Source organism: Argentina anserina, chromosome 1, assembly GCF_933775445.1.
Source record: "Argentina anserina chromosome 1, drPotAnse1.1, whole genome shotgun sequence".
Taxonomy (NCBI): domain Eukaryota; kingdom Viridiplantae; phylum Streptophyta; class Magnoliopsida; order Rosales; family Rosaceae; genus Argentina; species Argentina anserina.
The window spans coordinates 4,026,794-4,041,581 of NC_065872.1; the positions used below are offsets into that span (position 1 = coordinate 4,026,794).

Consider the following 14,788-nt stretch of genomic DNA (forward strand, 5'->3'; position numbering starts at 1 on the left):
CCCTGTCCAAGAAAACCTCATCCTTGTGAAAGTCCATTTCTTCCTTATGGCTCTGAAACATCTGCTAACCTCATGTTCAGGCTTTGTTTTAGCTTGTTTGCTTGCATTCACAGTTCAAGTCTACTTGTTCTCACCAATATCCCCAGTCTCACTTGAACTGCCTCCACAATCTTCTTCTTCACTTCCTCAAAACATCATACTACAGTCTACAGGTGAAAAATTCTCCAATATCCCTGATGTTAAGCTCTTCCTCTATAACTACTCTGTTCTTTTGTTACTTCATATTGTTGTATTCTGATGCAGAGAGTGATTAAGCTTGGAGATGGAGTACTTCTGAAACCAGAAGATATTGCTTTGGATAAGGAAGGTACACTCTACACGGCCACAAGAGATGGTTGGATCAAAAGGCTTCACAGAAACGGGACTTGGGAGGATTGGTAGTCATACACTTCTTGGAATTACTATCACAAACGAAGGTGATCTTGTTGCATGTGATGTTGATCAGGTAATTATAATGTAGAGTATTTTTTTTTACTTGATCCAAGAACATGATGACTAGCTTCCTAATTAACCAGAAAATGGCATTAATGATTCTTCATTGGTGCCCATAATATTGGTGTAGTCCGACTATGCATGATGAGCGATGGTAGCGATTTTTCTCTTTTGTTTTCATTATGAGTGAAATCTGATGACTGAATGATTTTTCAATTCACTTCATTTAGTCATGGGGGTGATTCAGGACAGGTGAAAAATGAACAGTGCCATTTTTTTGTTTCTTATTGTACCAAATACATGATTTACTATTGTTAGAGTTAGAAATACATAATTTTGATGTAGTTCTTTTCCATAGAAGATGCTTAAAGGGTTAAAAAGCTAGAGAATGGAGAAACTTGGTAGCTTTCTTAAGTACTGCATAAGGCTAGCTAGCTAGTGGTACCCTTGTAACCTTAACTAAAAGGTAACTTATGTGATTTGCTGGGTTTGCTTAAGGTTAATGAAAATGGAGTCACGGTTCTTGCTTCACACGTTAATGGATCCAAAATAAGGTAAGTGTCTGCTTCATGCTGTCGTTTATAATGCTTCTGTAAACCCCACTAGGCCACAGGAATGCATGCATTGTGTACTATACTCGGCAAAACTTATCCAATTCTTAAAATCAATGAAATTTACATGATTCAAGTCCCCGGCAAGTTACCCATATATGCAAGGTTCAACCCTTCAGGTATAGCTTAGAAATCTTTATTACAACCCTGTTAAAGCGAGGTTAATTAATTAAGTTTCTGCTGTTTGAGAATGACTAGCTAGAACAATTGCGCACAATTTGCAGGCAAGTAAAACGTAGAAGTTAGCATACAAACTTCTTCATATCTCCGAAGAAACAAAAGGTTTTGGATTGTCCATGCCAAGGGCTTGTAAGCTTGTGGTTCCACCTATACTAGAAAACGACCAGAGAAAGCGATGTGTTTTTCTCATAAACGAGCCATGTGCAAAGCCATGCATGCATGCCAATCCTTCTGATGAGACAGATACAAAACAAGATCAATTTGTATTGTGAGGTGTGGTGGTTTCCTCCCATTTTGAAGAAATGGGAACGGTGGCACTGCTTGAATGTGTGGCAAGGAATCTCTCTCTTATTCTATTGGGACCGCTCTATAACATTATCAAACACATCATGGTTTGTTGGCATATAAGATTAGTCCATGAATGTTACTATCAGAGCCTAAGAACTTTTGCCTCTGGGGCTTTTGTTTGGGTCCCAATCTGGGATTTTTCTGATTCACTATAAAAGGATTTTAGGTCCACAGCTATGGAACAATATCGGAAGGATGATGCATGTGCTTTATAAGCAAACAAAAGAACATAAGAAAAATAAATAATATGTTGATGTTAACTTATATACATGTTCATATCAGATTTGCTGATGATGTGATTGAAGCTTCAGATGGGAGTCTATACTTTAGCGTTGCAAGCACCAAATTTGGGCTCCATAATTGGTATCTGGATGTGCTAGAGGAAAAACCACATGGGAAGCTCCTCAAGTATGACCCTTCGATAAATGAGACTTCAGTTTTACTCGAGGGATTGGGTTTTGCTAATGGAGTTGCAGTTTCAGAAGACCAGGATTATCTGGTGATCTGTGAATCATGGAAGTAAGCTCGACTGATGCAACGGTAAAATCTTTCCGGTAAAAATGAGCAGTTAGCTAATTTTTGGTTTTGTATGAGGCAGATACAGGTGCCTAAGGTATTGGCTGCAGGGAGAGAAGAGAAGGCAGACGGAGATCTTCATTGAGAACCTTCCCGGTGCACCGGACAACATTAATCTTGCTCCAGATGGGACATTCTGGATCGCTGTACTTCAGGTCTCTATTTTTGTTCATCTTTTGGTTTGTGAATAATTGCAGCAGACCAAGTGTACTAACTAGTATCAATGTTGACCTGTATTGTAATAACCCTAATTTTTAAAACGATATTTGAATTGAATTGAATTCTATAAGTTATGAAATTCAATTAAAATGGAATTGTTTGTTTGCAAACTTTACGAAACGGAAACGGAAACGGAAACGTTCCGAAAACGTTTAATAAGAAAACGTTACGTTTCCGAACGATTATATCGACTTTTATTCCGTCGATCGTTTGCGAAATCTCCCTTCACGAAAGTTGTGGAGCTCGTCGATACGAGTTCGTGGATATGTGACACGTTCGAATCGGACGTTGTACGTAAAAGTTATTAACGACGGAAGTTAGTTTCCGATTTGGAAAAGGGTATAAAAGGAAAAAACTGAAGGGTTAGGGTTTCCATTTTCGGAAACCCTTCACCCCGCCTCCCTTTTCCCTTTTCTCTCTCTCTCCTCGCGATTTTCTCCCTCCCCGAGCTCTCTCTCCCTCACTGTCCTCGCCGGCGATCTCCATCACCGTTCGACCGTGGTCTCCACCGCCTAGCGCAGGAGCACCGCACGGCCCTTCTCTGCAGACCCCGAGGTCGACGCATCTCCTCGCGATGTCGTTAACCTCTGCGCTCCAACCCGAGACCGCAAGCATCGCGCCACCATCGAGCACCACTTCGGCGACGCAAGGGCACGGGGGAGAGCTCCACGACGCCGATCCTCTCCCTTAGAGCCCTTCGCTATCGACCCAGGGGCACCCAAGCCCTCCCCGAGGAATCGAAGCTCCACCGACGATCCGAGCGTTTCCGACATCAAATCGGAAGTTTTAACTGCGATTAAGGTATGATTTGTTGTTATTGATGGTTGGATTGTGATTATGATGAATTTTGGGATCGAATTGAGGAGATCGGAGGTGTGTGAGGAGGAAGGGATACCGCCGCCTAGAGGCGGCGCGTGGAGGAGCGTGGGAGGAGTAGGAGGCGGCCTAGGACCGCAGAGAGGAAGAGGGGAGAAAGGAGGAGGGTTTTGGGGTGGTGGTGACATCACACGCGCCGGTTTTGGGCTCGGCGCGTGGGCCCCACGCGCTGCCTGCCGGGGGTGGCGCGTGTGCCACACGCGCCGCCACGTGCGGCGGTGTGACAGTGTTTTCCGATAGGGGTATTTTGGTAATTTACTTAAATGTAAATGTAAATTTTATTTACTACGGTAAATGTAATTAAATTTTACCTTCGGTAAATGTAAATATAAATTACTTTCAGTAAATGTAAAAAGTAATTTTGTAAAAGGGTAATTTAGTAAATTTTATTTACTGAATTTGTATTTACATTTAAATCGTACGTATACGTACAGAAATACGTATTAATATTTATACGTACAGAAATACGTATTAATATTTATACGTACAGAAATACGTATATAATATTTATACGTACAGAAATACGTATATAATATTTATACGTACAGAAATACGTATTAATTTCATAGTTGTACAGTATCCGGGAATAGTAACAGTGAATAGTACCAATGAACAGTAACTTCGTAAAACCGAAAATTGCTGAACAGTAACCGATTATTACTGTTTCGGCATTTAAAGGTTACGAAACGATTCTAAATTATTTTCTTATCTTTTCAAGGTGATCGTTAAACCGAGGAAAGGAATTATCATCGGAAATTGTGGAATTACGCTCGAGTCGTTAAGGTGAGTAAAATCTCACTTATTTACGAATCTACCCTTGCGGTGATTCCAAGATTTTTGCAAGAGTTTTTAATATTGAATTACGACACGTATACAATATAGTGGATTACGTATATATCGTATAAATGGTAATAAGTACATATATATATATATTTTGCTATATTATATACTGTTATGAATTCATTGGAATTGGTCATTTCGAATGACGAGAATTAAATGTTGAGCATGTGATGTGATTTTTGTACAATATGAGGTGTGATTATTGTACGTGGTTTTAACATGAGTTTGTTAAAATGTTTTGTCTTCGGACGAGTTTTGTCTTCGGACGAGTTTTTGTCTTCGGACGTGTTTATGAAATATGACATGTATACGATATAATGGATTATATATATATTGTATAAATGGTAAATATGTACATATATATATAGTTTGCTATATAATATACTGTTATGATTTTATCGTGATTTATGTCATTTCGATGACGAGATTTAAATATCGAGCATGTGATTTTGATTTGTACAATATGATGTGAGATTATTGTACGTGATTTTAACATTGAGTTTGTTAAAATGTTGATTTGTCTTCGGACATGATTTTTGGTACAATATGATGTGAGATTATTGTACGTGATTTTAACATTGAGATTGTTAAAATGTTGATTTGTCTTCGGATATGATTTTTGGTACAATATGATGTGAGATTATTGTACGTGATTTTTAACATTGAGATTGTTAAAATGTTGATTTGTCTTCGGACGTGATTGGTACAATATGATGTGAGATTATTGTACGTGTTTGGCAAGTCGGAACCTAGCCTTTGGCCGGGCGAAAGTTACGATACAGTTAGAGCTCTAGTCTGTCTGCCTTAGTACTGCATGTGAGATAACGGGTGGTTATCTGCTCATGGGTACTCAGTTTATTTGGATGTTGGGTAGCGGGTGGCTATCCAATATCAGCGGTGTATTACGAGAGGGGTAACAGATGTGTACCAGCGTTCTTGGTACCCGTATTATAAATGCATTTGGGTAACCAGAAGGGTTACTTAATTTCTCATGAGCGCTTCTTTTTCTTTGGGACAACCAGATGGGCCGTCCACTGACTCATGAGTGCATTTATATTTGTTTGATTTGTGGATTTTCGTATATACATTAATATGCGAGTTTTATTTTCATTTTACTCATACGAGCTGTAAAGCTTACCGGGTTTGTGTTTACAATCCCGGTGCACCAATTCGATGGTGTAGTGGATAACTCCGCAGGTGTGGATTAGCGGGAATTGACGGACCGCTCAGAGGACTTGAAGTTATTTATCTCCAGCTTGCATGAATATTTGGTGTGACTATCTTGTGAGGATTATACATTTCCAATTGTTATAATGTTGAATTATAAGTTTGGTTTGTAATAATTGGTTTTCTGAGTTGTTTTGAGAACTCAGTGATGATCCGCTGTGCACGTTAAATGATTTCGATTTTATTGAGATTATTTTGTGTTTAACGACTTTGAAATTTTGAGTTTTTAGGCTCGAAATTTGGGGTCGTTACATGTATATATATACTGCTGCATGCAGTTGACTACATCAGAAGGGCTGGAGTTTATTCACAGCTCCAGAGTAGCAAAGCACTTGATAGCTGCATCCGAAAAATTAGGAGAACTAGTCAATGGAGTACATAAGAACGCGATGGTGGTGAATGTGGGAGCTGATGGCAAGATAATTAAGAAGCTTCAGGATCCTAACGGAAGTGTAATGTCGTTTGTGACATCGGCTGTAGAATTTGAGGATCATCTTTACTTGGGGAGCCTGCAGAATCACTTCATTGGCAAGTTGCCACTGAATAATGTTACGTAACACTAGTTTACTAGGATCAGTAGCACGAATAATCAAACTGATTTACTTCTCAACTCTCATATATAGTGACAAATAAAAGTTATTCAGTGCAAAATGTTTACATGAAAGCAAAGTCACTGACCTTGCGTGCCCTAGCTTGTGGGGAAGGTTGTGGTGCATATATACTTTGCCTTGGCCACGCCGACGTATCAGGTTCAGTATTCTGAGCTCCAAACAAAAAGCCTGGGCCTGCGGAGATGTTTCACTCAACCCTAGCTAGAGCACGATCAAGATTCCGCCGCGCCTGGTCGTCCGGTGGTGGTTTGTTCTCTCTCAAAGCCGCATCCAGGGTGGTCCGGCGCAGGGCAGTCCAACATGGATGAAAAACCCTCTAACTTAAATTGACATACAACAACTATTAAGATTCTCAAAATAGAATCGAAGCTGATCGACATCAATCCCATCCTCTACTGTGAAACAACGCTTATATAAAACCAATAGGTTGAAGAAGAATAGAAGATCAACCTCCATTCGATCTGAAATATACGAAACATCCCCGCATCGAGCTCCACCGGGTCCTTTTGCATAAACTGTGCTCGATCCGATAAGCCGCAAGCTTAAAGTGAAGTGAAATGCCGGCGGCAAAACCTCTTACCTTAATCCAGAAAGACAGTACGTGTTGTCGATCGGCGGGAGGTTATCAATCGCACCAACACCCTCATACGGTGCGCGCCAACGTACACAGCAGGGGCTCGATCAAAACCCCAAGGTCCGCCTCGTCAATAGCATCCATATCGCAAAGGTTTTTAAGGCTAGGGTTTTCCTCTCTCAAGTCTCGGTACGTGTTTCCGCTTCCCAGTAGCGGCTAGGGTTTTCTTAGATATCGAATGTCAAATGACGATATGGTCAGTAGCTTGTTTATTTATTTTAACACACACACACAATACGAGTTATGAAATTGAGTTCCTCGAGTGTTCTTAAAAAAAGAAAGAAGAGGAAATTGAATTATAACTTGAAACCCCTGGAATAATCCGATTTTACAATATCAAATAACAAAGTTCTAGAAGCTTCTCTAGGAACTTTCTCAATCCAATAAGCCGGCGAGGAATGACCTAGATCAGCTAGAGCATTAACTACAAAGTTAGCTTTTCTAAAAATATGCCGGAAGCTAATGCATCTAAACTGGGCAGTTAGGGCTTTAATATCCCTATTAATCACAAGGAGCCTCCAGGGAGGTTGTGTAACTCCATTAACTGCATCAATGACCATCTTCGCGTCACCTTCAACATCCACTGAGTGAAAGCCACGTTCCAGAGTTACTTTCAAACTGTTCCTCAACGCCATAGCTTCAGCAATAGGAACCGAGGTGCGTCTGAAAGAAGTAGCTACTGCATATATATAGATTGGCTGACCGTCTTCAATATTCCTCGAGTGATCGATGCATTTGTGTACTTCATGTTGTTGTGTACGTGGACCGCAACTATTAACAGCACGAATGCACGATGATGCAGTGATTGAAGTCATGAACTTCTTAATCTTAAACTCTTAATGTTGCTGCCTTTAATTAACTGAAATATATATCGATTACTGCATTAAGCTTGTTCATCTTGATATTATATCATAATTAAGAACTTATAGATCTGTCAGTCTGTCACTCACTCACATGCATTCTCAACCCAACATTTGAAATGGGCATATCCTAAGTTCCGGATCCAAATTTTGAGATGTCTGTACATTCAAATCAGCATGCATATGCATATATATTCTAACTAAAACTAGCTATCCGAAAAGGAAAAAAAAAACTAAAACTAGCTACCAGAAGAAAACTAAACTAAGACTAGCTACCGTATTGGAAACGGGTGCCGGCTTATTTTGGATGATCGATCAAGAGCATGTGATCCGATCACGCGACAACCGGACCATTGACCCTCAATGCACGCTACGTCGTTCTGCATTACATATTTCTTTTATGCTTATAGGACATACTTGGCAACTTGCTTCTTGACTCAACTGGCCGGCAATTTTATTTTGATAATTAGTTTTTCATCAACTGAGAATAATTCTATAGGAATGAAAGTACATAACATATGGAACATCACATTTTTTATCCTCAATATAAATATAAATAAGAAGAAATTAATGTTAGTCATTTGTATAAGAAGATCTAGAAGGAGCGTGTTTTCCCCGTTGCACCAAATTATTGAGAACATTTCAGTACAAGCTAAAATAATCTCAGTCCCGATCCCATTGCGTGTTGTAACTGGTCTATTTAAACACACAATCACTTTATTCTATCCAAAGAAAGAACCTCATCCTTGCTCCCTTATGGCTCTGAAACATTTGCCAACCAGCCTAACCTCGTGTGCAGGCTTTGGTTTAGCTTGTTTGCTTGCATTCACAGTTCAAGTCTACTTGTTCTCACCAATATCCCCAGTCTCACTTGAACTACCTCCATCTTCTTCGCTTCCTCAAAACAACATATTACAGGTGAAGCATTCTCTCAGTTATCAGTTATATACTTATATAGTTATATTATGGTTATCTGTAATTAACTTGATACGTGCTTTTGTTCGCTTTCATGATAATGTGTTTTTATGTAGGGGGTGATTAAGCTTGGAGATGGAGTACTTCTGAAACCAGAAGATATTGCTTTTGATAGAGAAGGCACACTCTATGCGGCCACAAGAGATGGTTGGATCAAAAGGCTTCAGAGAAATGGGAGTTGGGAGGATTGGAAGATGTTGAATACTGATACACTTCTTGGAATTACTATCACAAACGAAGGTGATCTTGTTGCATGTGATGTTGATCAGGTAATGTACATACAGTACAGTACTTATCCCTCAGCCTAATCCATAAACATGATGACCTCTAAACGTTTCAATGGCAACAAATTAAAAGACTACTGGTTTTTTCAGTGGTGCCCTAGTTATCTGCTCTCTATTGGCTTAGTCCGAGTATTAGTGATGAGGGATGTTATCGATCTTTCATTACATATTCGGGATTACATGAACAGTGGATAATTTATAAAATCATTTTATTTTATATATATGGAGCCAATATTGGAGGTTATCTAGAAAGAACACATGCATGGAAATCGAATGGTTTGGATATATATATATATATATATATATATATATATATATATATATATATATATATTCCTCGTCTCCTTATCGTACTAAATACGTCATTTTAGTGTTAGATGATCAAGTCTTTCGATTTAGTTCATTTTTACCACACAAGATTCTAAGCAGCTAAAGTATTAAAGAGCCAAAGAATGGAGAAGTTTGGTAGCATTCTTAACTTCTTAAGTACTGCATGTAAACCGTGACTTCCATTTAACCTTGCTGAAAGGTCAAATATGTGATTTGCAGGGTTTGCTTAAGGTTACTGCAAATGGAATCACGGTTCTTGCTTCACACGTTAATGGGTCCAAAATAAGGTAAGTGTCTGCTTCATGCGGTCGCTTATAATGCCTCTGTAAGCTCCAGTATAGTAGGATGCTTGTGTATACCTTATTCAGTGAAACTAATCCATTACGTTCAAAATTTATGTATCAACTTTCAAGTGCCCTGCAACTTACCCATGCGAGGCTTTACCCCTTAGGTAATGCTTAAATATATATATTTACTACAACCCTTAGATTTACTGGCTTCGAACTTCTTGGTTCCACACTTCCACCCTATACTGGAAAACGACGAGAGAAAGCAATGTCTTATTCACACAAACGAGCCAAGTTCAAAAACATTTATTCTGAGGTTTGGAAGTTTCGTCCATATTGAAGAATTGGAACTGGTAGCACTGCTGGAATATAAGTAATCTCTCTTTATCAATTGGGACCGCTTTATAAGTCCTATAACATTTTCAAACACACCATGGTTTGTTCGTAGGTAAGATGAGTAGTCCATGAATGTTGCCATCAAAACCTAAGAACTTTTCCCTCCGTGGCTTTTGTTTGGGTTCTCAATTTGGGATTTTTCTGTTTCATTGGTAAAGATTATAAGTCCACAGCGATGGCACAGTTTCAAAGGGATGATGCATATTGTTCATAAGTTTATAGAATCCCAAAATAGACCAAAAATAAATATTTAGGGACGAAAGACCATAGGCCAAGTAATTAAGAAAATGTTGGTGTAACTTTATGTACATGCTGTTCATATCAGATTTGCAGATGATGTGATTGAAGCTTCAGATGGGAGTCTCTACTTTAGTGTTGCAAGCACAAAATTTGGACTTCATAATTGGTATCTCGACGTGCTCGAGGCAAAACCACATGGGCAGCTGCTCATGTATAACCCTTCATCAAACGAGACCTCAATCTTACTTGAGGGTTTGGGTTTTGCTAATGGAGTTGCAGTTTCAGAAGACCAGAATTATCTGGTGGTCTGTGAAACATGGAAGTAAGCATGACTGACGCAACAGTAACATTGAGATAAAATGAGCTCATAGCTAATAGTTGGTTTTGTTTGGGGGCAGATTCAGGTGCCTAAGGTATTGGCTAAAGGGGGAGAAGAGAGGGCAGACCGAGATCTTCATTGAGAACCTTCCCGGCGCCCCCGACAACATCAATCTTGCTCCAGATGGGTCCTTCTGGATTGCTCTACTTCAGGTCTAAATTTTAGGTTCATCTTTTGATTTGTGAACTATTGCAGCAGACCAAGTATTAACTCGTATCAATGACTTGTATAAATATGCTGCAGTTGACTTCGAATGGGATGGAGTTTGTGCATAGCTCCAGAATTGCAAAACACTTGATAGCAACATCTGGGAAATTAGTAGAACTAGTCAATGGACTACAAAAGAGAGCTACGGTGGTGAATGTGGGTGCTGATGGCAAGATAATCAAGAAGCTCGAAGATCCTAATGGAAATGTGATGTCGTTTGTAACTTCGGTTTTGGAATTTGAGGATCATCTTTACTTTGGGAGCTTGCAGAACTTCTTCATTGGCAAGTTGCCACTGAATGTTGCATAAACACTCATTTACTAGCATGAATAAACAAAAAGGCTTCATCTTATAGTGAAAAATCAAAGTAAATCTGAGCAAGATGTTTACATGATCAAAACTTGTGTATCTATTTGCAAGGACATTAGCAATTGAAAATCTACATATTAATTGCAATCCCATTCTCTTCTCTATCTGGATTCTTCTTAACCCCATCAGGTGATTGCTTATCTGACGTGCTCGATGCCTCTTGTTAAAGAGCGACAAGCGTGGCCCATGGACCAACTGTATCGATATTGTCTCAACTTAGCCACCTCACATGTGTTGGGTTTTTGTAACGACCCCAAAATTTCGAGCCTAAAAACTCAAAATCTCAAAGTCGTTAGAACACCAAAAACAATCTCAATGAAAATGAAATCATTTAACGTGCACAGCGGATCATCTCTGAGTTCCAAATACAACTCAGTCAAAACAATTATTACAAACCAAATTTATAATTCGACATTACATATGATGGAATGTAATAATCCTCACAAATAAAATCACTCCAATTCTCACACACAAAATCCACGCTAGAAATCTCACCACGAACGGACACGTACGACTTCAATAATCTCACATCATATTGTACCAAATCACGTCCGAAGACAAATCAATATTTTAACAATCTCAATGTTAAAATCACGTACAATAATCTCACATCATATTGTACAATTCAAATCACATGCTCAATACATTCACAATAAAATCATAACAGTATATTATATAGCAAACTATATATATTCGTACTTATTTACCATTTATACAATATATATATAGTCCACTATATCTTATACATGTCATATTTCACAACACTTACTCAATACATAATCTTCCGTCATCAAAATGATCATTTCTAATGAATTAATAACAGTATATAATATAATGAACTATATATATATATGCACTTATTACCATTATACAGTATATATATATAATCCACTAAATTGTATACATGTTGTAAATCATTATTAAATACTCTCGCAAAAATCTTGAATCACCGCGAGGGTAGATTCGTAAAAATGTGAGATTTTACTCACCTTATTGACTTGAGCGTAATTCCACAATTCCTGAAGATAATTCATTTCCTCGATTTAACGATCACCTTGAAAAGATAAGAAAAGAATTTAGAATCGTTTCGTAAACCTTTAAATGCCGAAACAGTAATAATCGGATACTGTTCAGCAATTTTCGGTTTTACGAAGTTACTATTCACGGTTACTGTACAAATATACCATTAATACGTATTTCTGTACGTATAAATATTATATACGTATTTCTGTACGTATAAATATTGTATACGAATTTCTGTACGTATAAATATTATATATGGATTTCTGTACGTATAAATATTATATACGTATTTCTGTACGTATACGTACTGTTTAAAATGTAAATACAATCTCAGTAAATAAAATTTACTAAATTACCATTTACAATTTACTTTTTTACAATTACTGAAAGTAAATTATATTTACATTCACCGTAGGTAAAATTTAATTACATTTACCGTATGCAAATAAAATTTACATTTAAGTAAATTACCAAAATACCCTTCTCGGAATCACTATTCACGCGCCGCCGCCCGTGGCGGCGCGTGGCGCTCACGCGCCACTCACTGTGGCAGCGCGTGGGGCCCACACGCCGAGGCTAACCACGGCGCGTATCACGCCACCGCCGCTCCAATTTCCTCCATTTTCTTCTCCCTTCCCCCTCCACGGCCTCACGCCGCCCCTAGACCCCTACACGCTCCCACACGCGCCGCCTAGGGCGGCGGTGTTCACCAATTTCTCCCCTCCTCTGATTCTACTCCAAAATCCTCCCAAACCATACAAATTTCATCAACAAACACACACAACCCGTAATCACATCCATTCATACCTTGATCGAAGCTAGAACCTCCGATTTGGCCTCGGAAAGGCTTGGATCGCCGGTGAATTTCAAATCCTTGGAGATAACTCGGATCGATAAAGTCTGGCCTCCAAGTTGAAGGCAGAGAGCACCAAGGTGAGGATCGACGTCATACTGCCCTCCTCAGTGCCCTAGCTTCGCTGGCGAAAACGCGAGTTGTGGCGGGGTAACCTCTGAGCTTCGGGTTGTCTCGAGGAAGCTAACGGCGGCGAGGCGTGATGCGGCGAGCTCGAGGGTGGCTGTGAACGTCGTCGCGAAGCTCCTTGGACCGGCGGTGAGAGACACTAAGGTCGGAGTCGCCGGATTGAATTGAAGAAATTTCTGAAGGGAGAGGGAGGAGTTTCGGGGAAAGGGAGAGAGAGAGAGAAAAGAGGGAAGCGGCCGAACGGGTGAGAGAGGGTTTCCAATTATGGAAACCCTAATCTCATAAATGCTCTATTTATACCAGTTTCCAAATCGGAAACTAACTTCCGACGTTAATAAGTTTTATGTACGATGTCCGTTTCGAACGCGTCACATACTCACGAACTCGTATCGACGATTTCTACAACTTTCATGAAGGAAGTTTTCGCGAACGGGCGACGGAATAAAAGTCGATAAATTCGTTCGGAAACGTAACGTTTTCTTATTAAACGTTCTCGAAACGTTTCCGTTTTCGTTTCGTAAAGTTTGCAAACAAACAATTTCATTTTAATTGAATTTGATAACTTTATAGAATTCAATTCAATTCAAAAAAAATCGTTTTAAAAATCTAGGGTTATTACAGTTTTAATTACAAAAGGCCTCGGTACAATTGGTTATTATCCACTCACTTATAAGCTTTATTTTCTTTGTCACTTCTTAGATGTGGGATCTCTCCTCTCCAACACACCCCCTCACGTGAAAATTAGGTTATAGGTATGCACGTGATAGATTAACATCTAACATACTGGGACGAAATAAACCAAGGTCCAGTAACCAACGACACTTGGTGACCATCCAATCGGAAACTCTCCGATGGCATAATAATGACACCCATTTTGGGCCCATGATAAAGTGGCACCCAACTCGGGTCTATGACAGATTGGAGACGCGACTAGAGAGGGACCCACTCTGATAGCATGTTAAACAGCGACAAACCCTAAACCCATGAACCAACTGTACCGATATTGTCCCAACTTAGCCACCTCACAGGTGTTGGGTTTTAATCACAAAAGGCCTCGGTACAATTGGTTATTATCCACCCACTTATAAGCTTTATTTTATTTGTCACTTCTTAGACGTGGGATATCTCCTCTCCAACATCTCTCATCTTTTTGCTGTAGATAAACTGTGAGCTAATCTCACAATGCTATGATCGGCATACATATAATTAGTTCAAGCTAATAAAATGCTCTTACGATTTCGTTCAACGTTTGTCCATTGCAATAACAGTTAAGCTTAATTGTCACTTGAACCTCTAATGCTGATTAGAAAAAATAAAGAGAAAGGACAAAAAGAAAAAAGAAGAAAGAGAAAAGGAATAGGGAAAAGATGAACCTATTCACTGCCAAACTTGCAGCTACGTCATTAATCCTTGCTCCTGCTTGTGCAACCAGACGCCGGAGATTTTCAGACAGCTGAAAAGGTGATCTCCTATACGCTGGATCACTTCTTCCAGTACTAGAAAGATTACTTCTTCAAATAGTTGGCGCACTTCCTCTTCTTCAACTACTAATATCTGCTATACTAATACGATTGTTAGGATTATTGAATTGTATTGGAAGATTTATTTACTGCATGCTTGCTTAATGTTGTAGGTGGCGGGCGGACTTGGCTTTGTGAGGGCTTTCAGAGGCAAATGGGAGAAGGTTGCTTGGGAATTGGGATGATGATCACTATGACCAGTACGGACTCAGGATCTTGGATGGGCATTGTTGTGCTCGGGAGGGGTGGCCACCAGAGGATTGGTCTTCCGGCAGCAGTGATGAGGTGCACCAGCAGTTGGGAATGGCAATGAGAATCCTCA

At 39.4% G+C, this 14,788-nt stretch overlaps 1 protein-coding gene and 1 pseudogene across 1 annotated transcript; both read left to right on the plus strand.

The window, feature by feature from the left end:
* LOC126794038 (protein STRICTOSIDINE SYNTHASE-LIKE 4-like) lies at positions 1–5,926 on the plus strand (annotated as a pseudogene).
* Positions 5,927–8,230: 2,304 nt separating this feature from the next.
* On the plus strand, positions 8,231–10,881 carry LOC126790231 (protein STRICTOSIDINE SYNTHASE-LIKE 4-like). Its single transcript, XM_050516396.1, has 6 exons — positions 8,231–8,392; positions 8,506–8,718; positions 9,283–9,350; positions 10,072–10,308; positions 10,385–10,517; positions 10,609–10,881. Exons 1-6 carry the CDS (start codon positions 8,231–8,233, stop codon positions 10,879–10,881), a joined length of 1,086 nt encoding a protein of 361 aa, XP_050372353.1.
* The last annotated feature ends 3,907 nt before the right edge of the window (positions 10,882–14,788 follow it).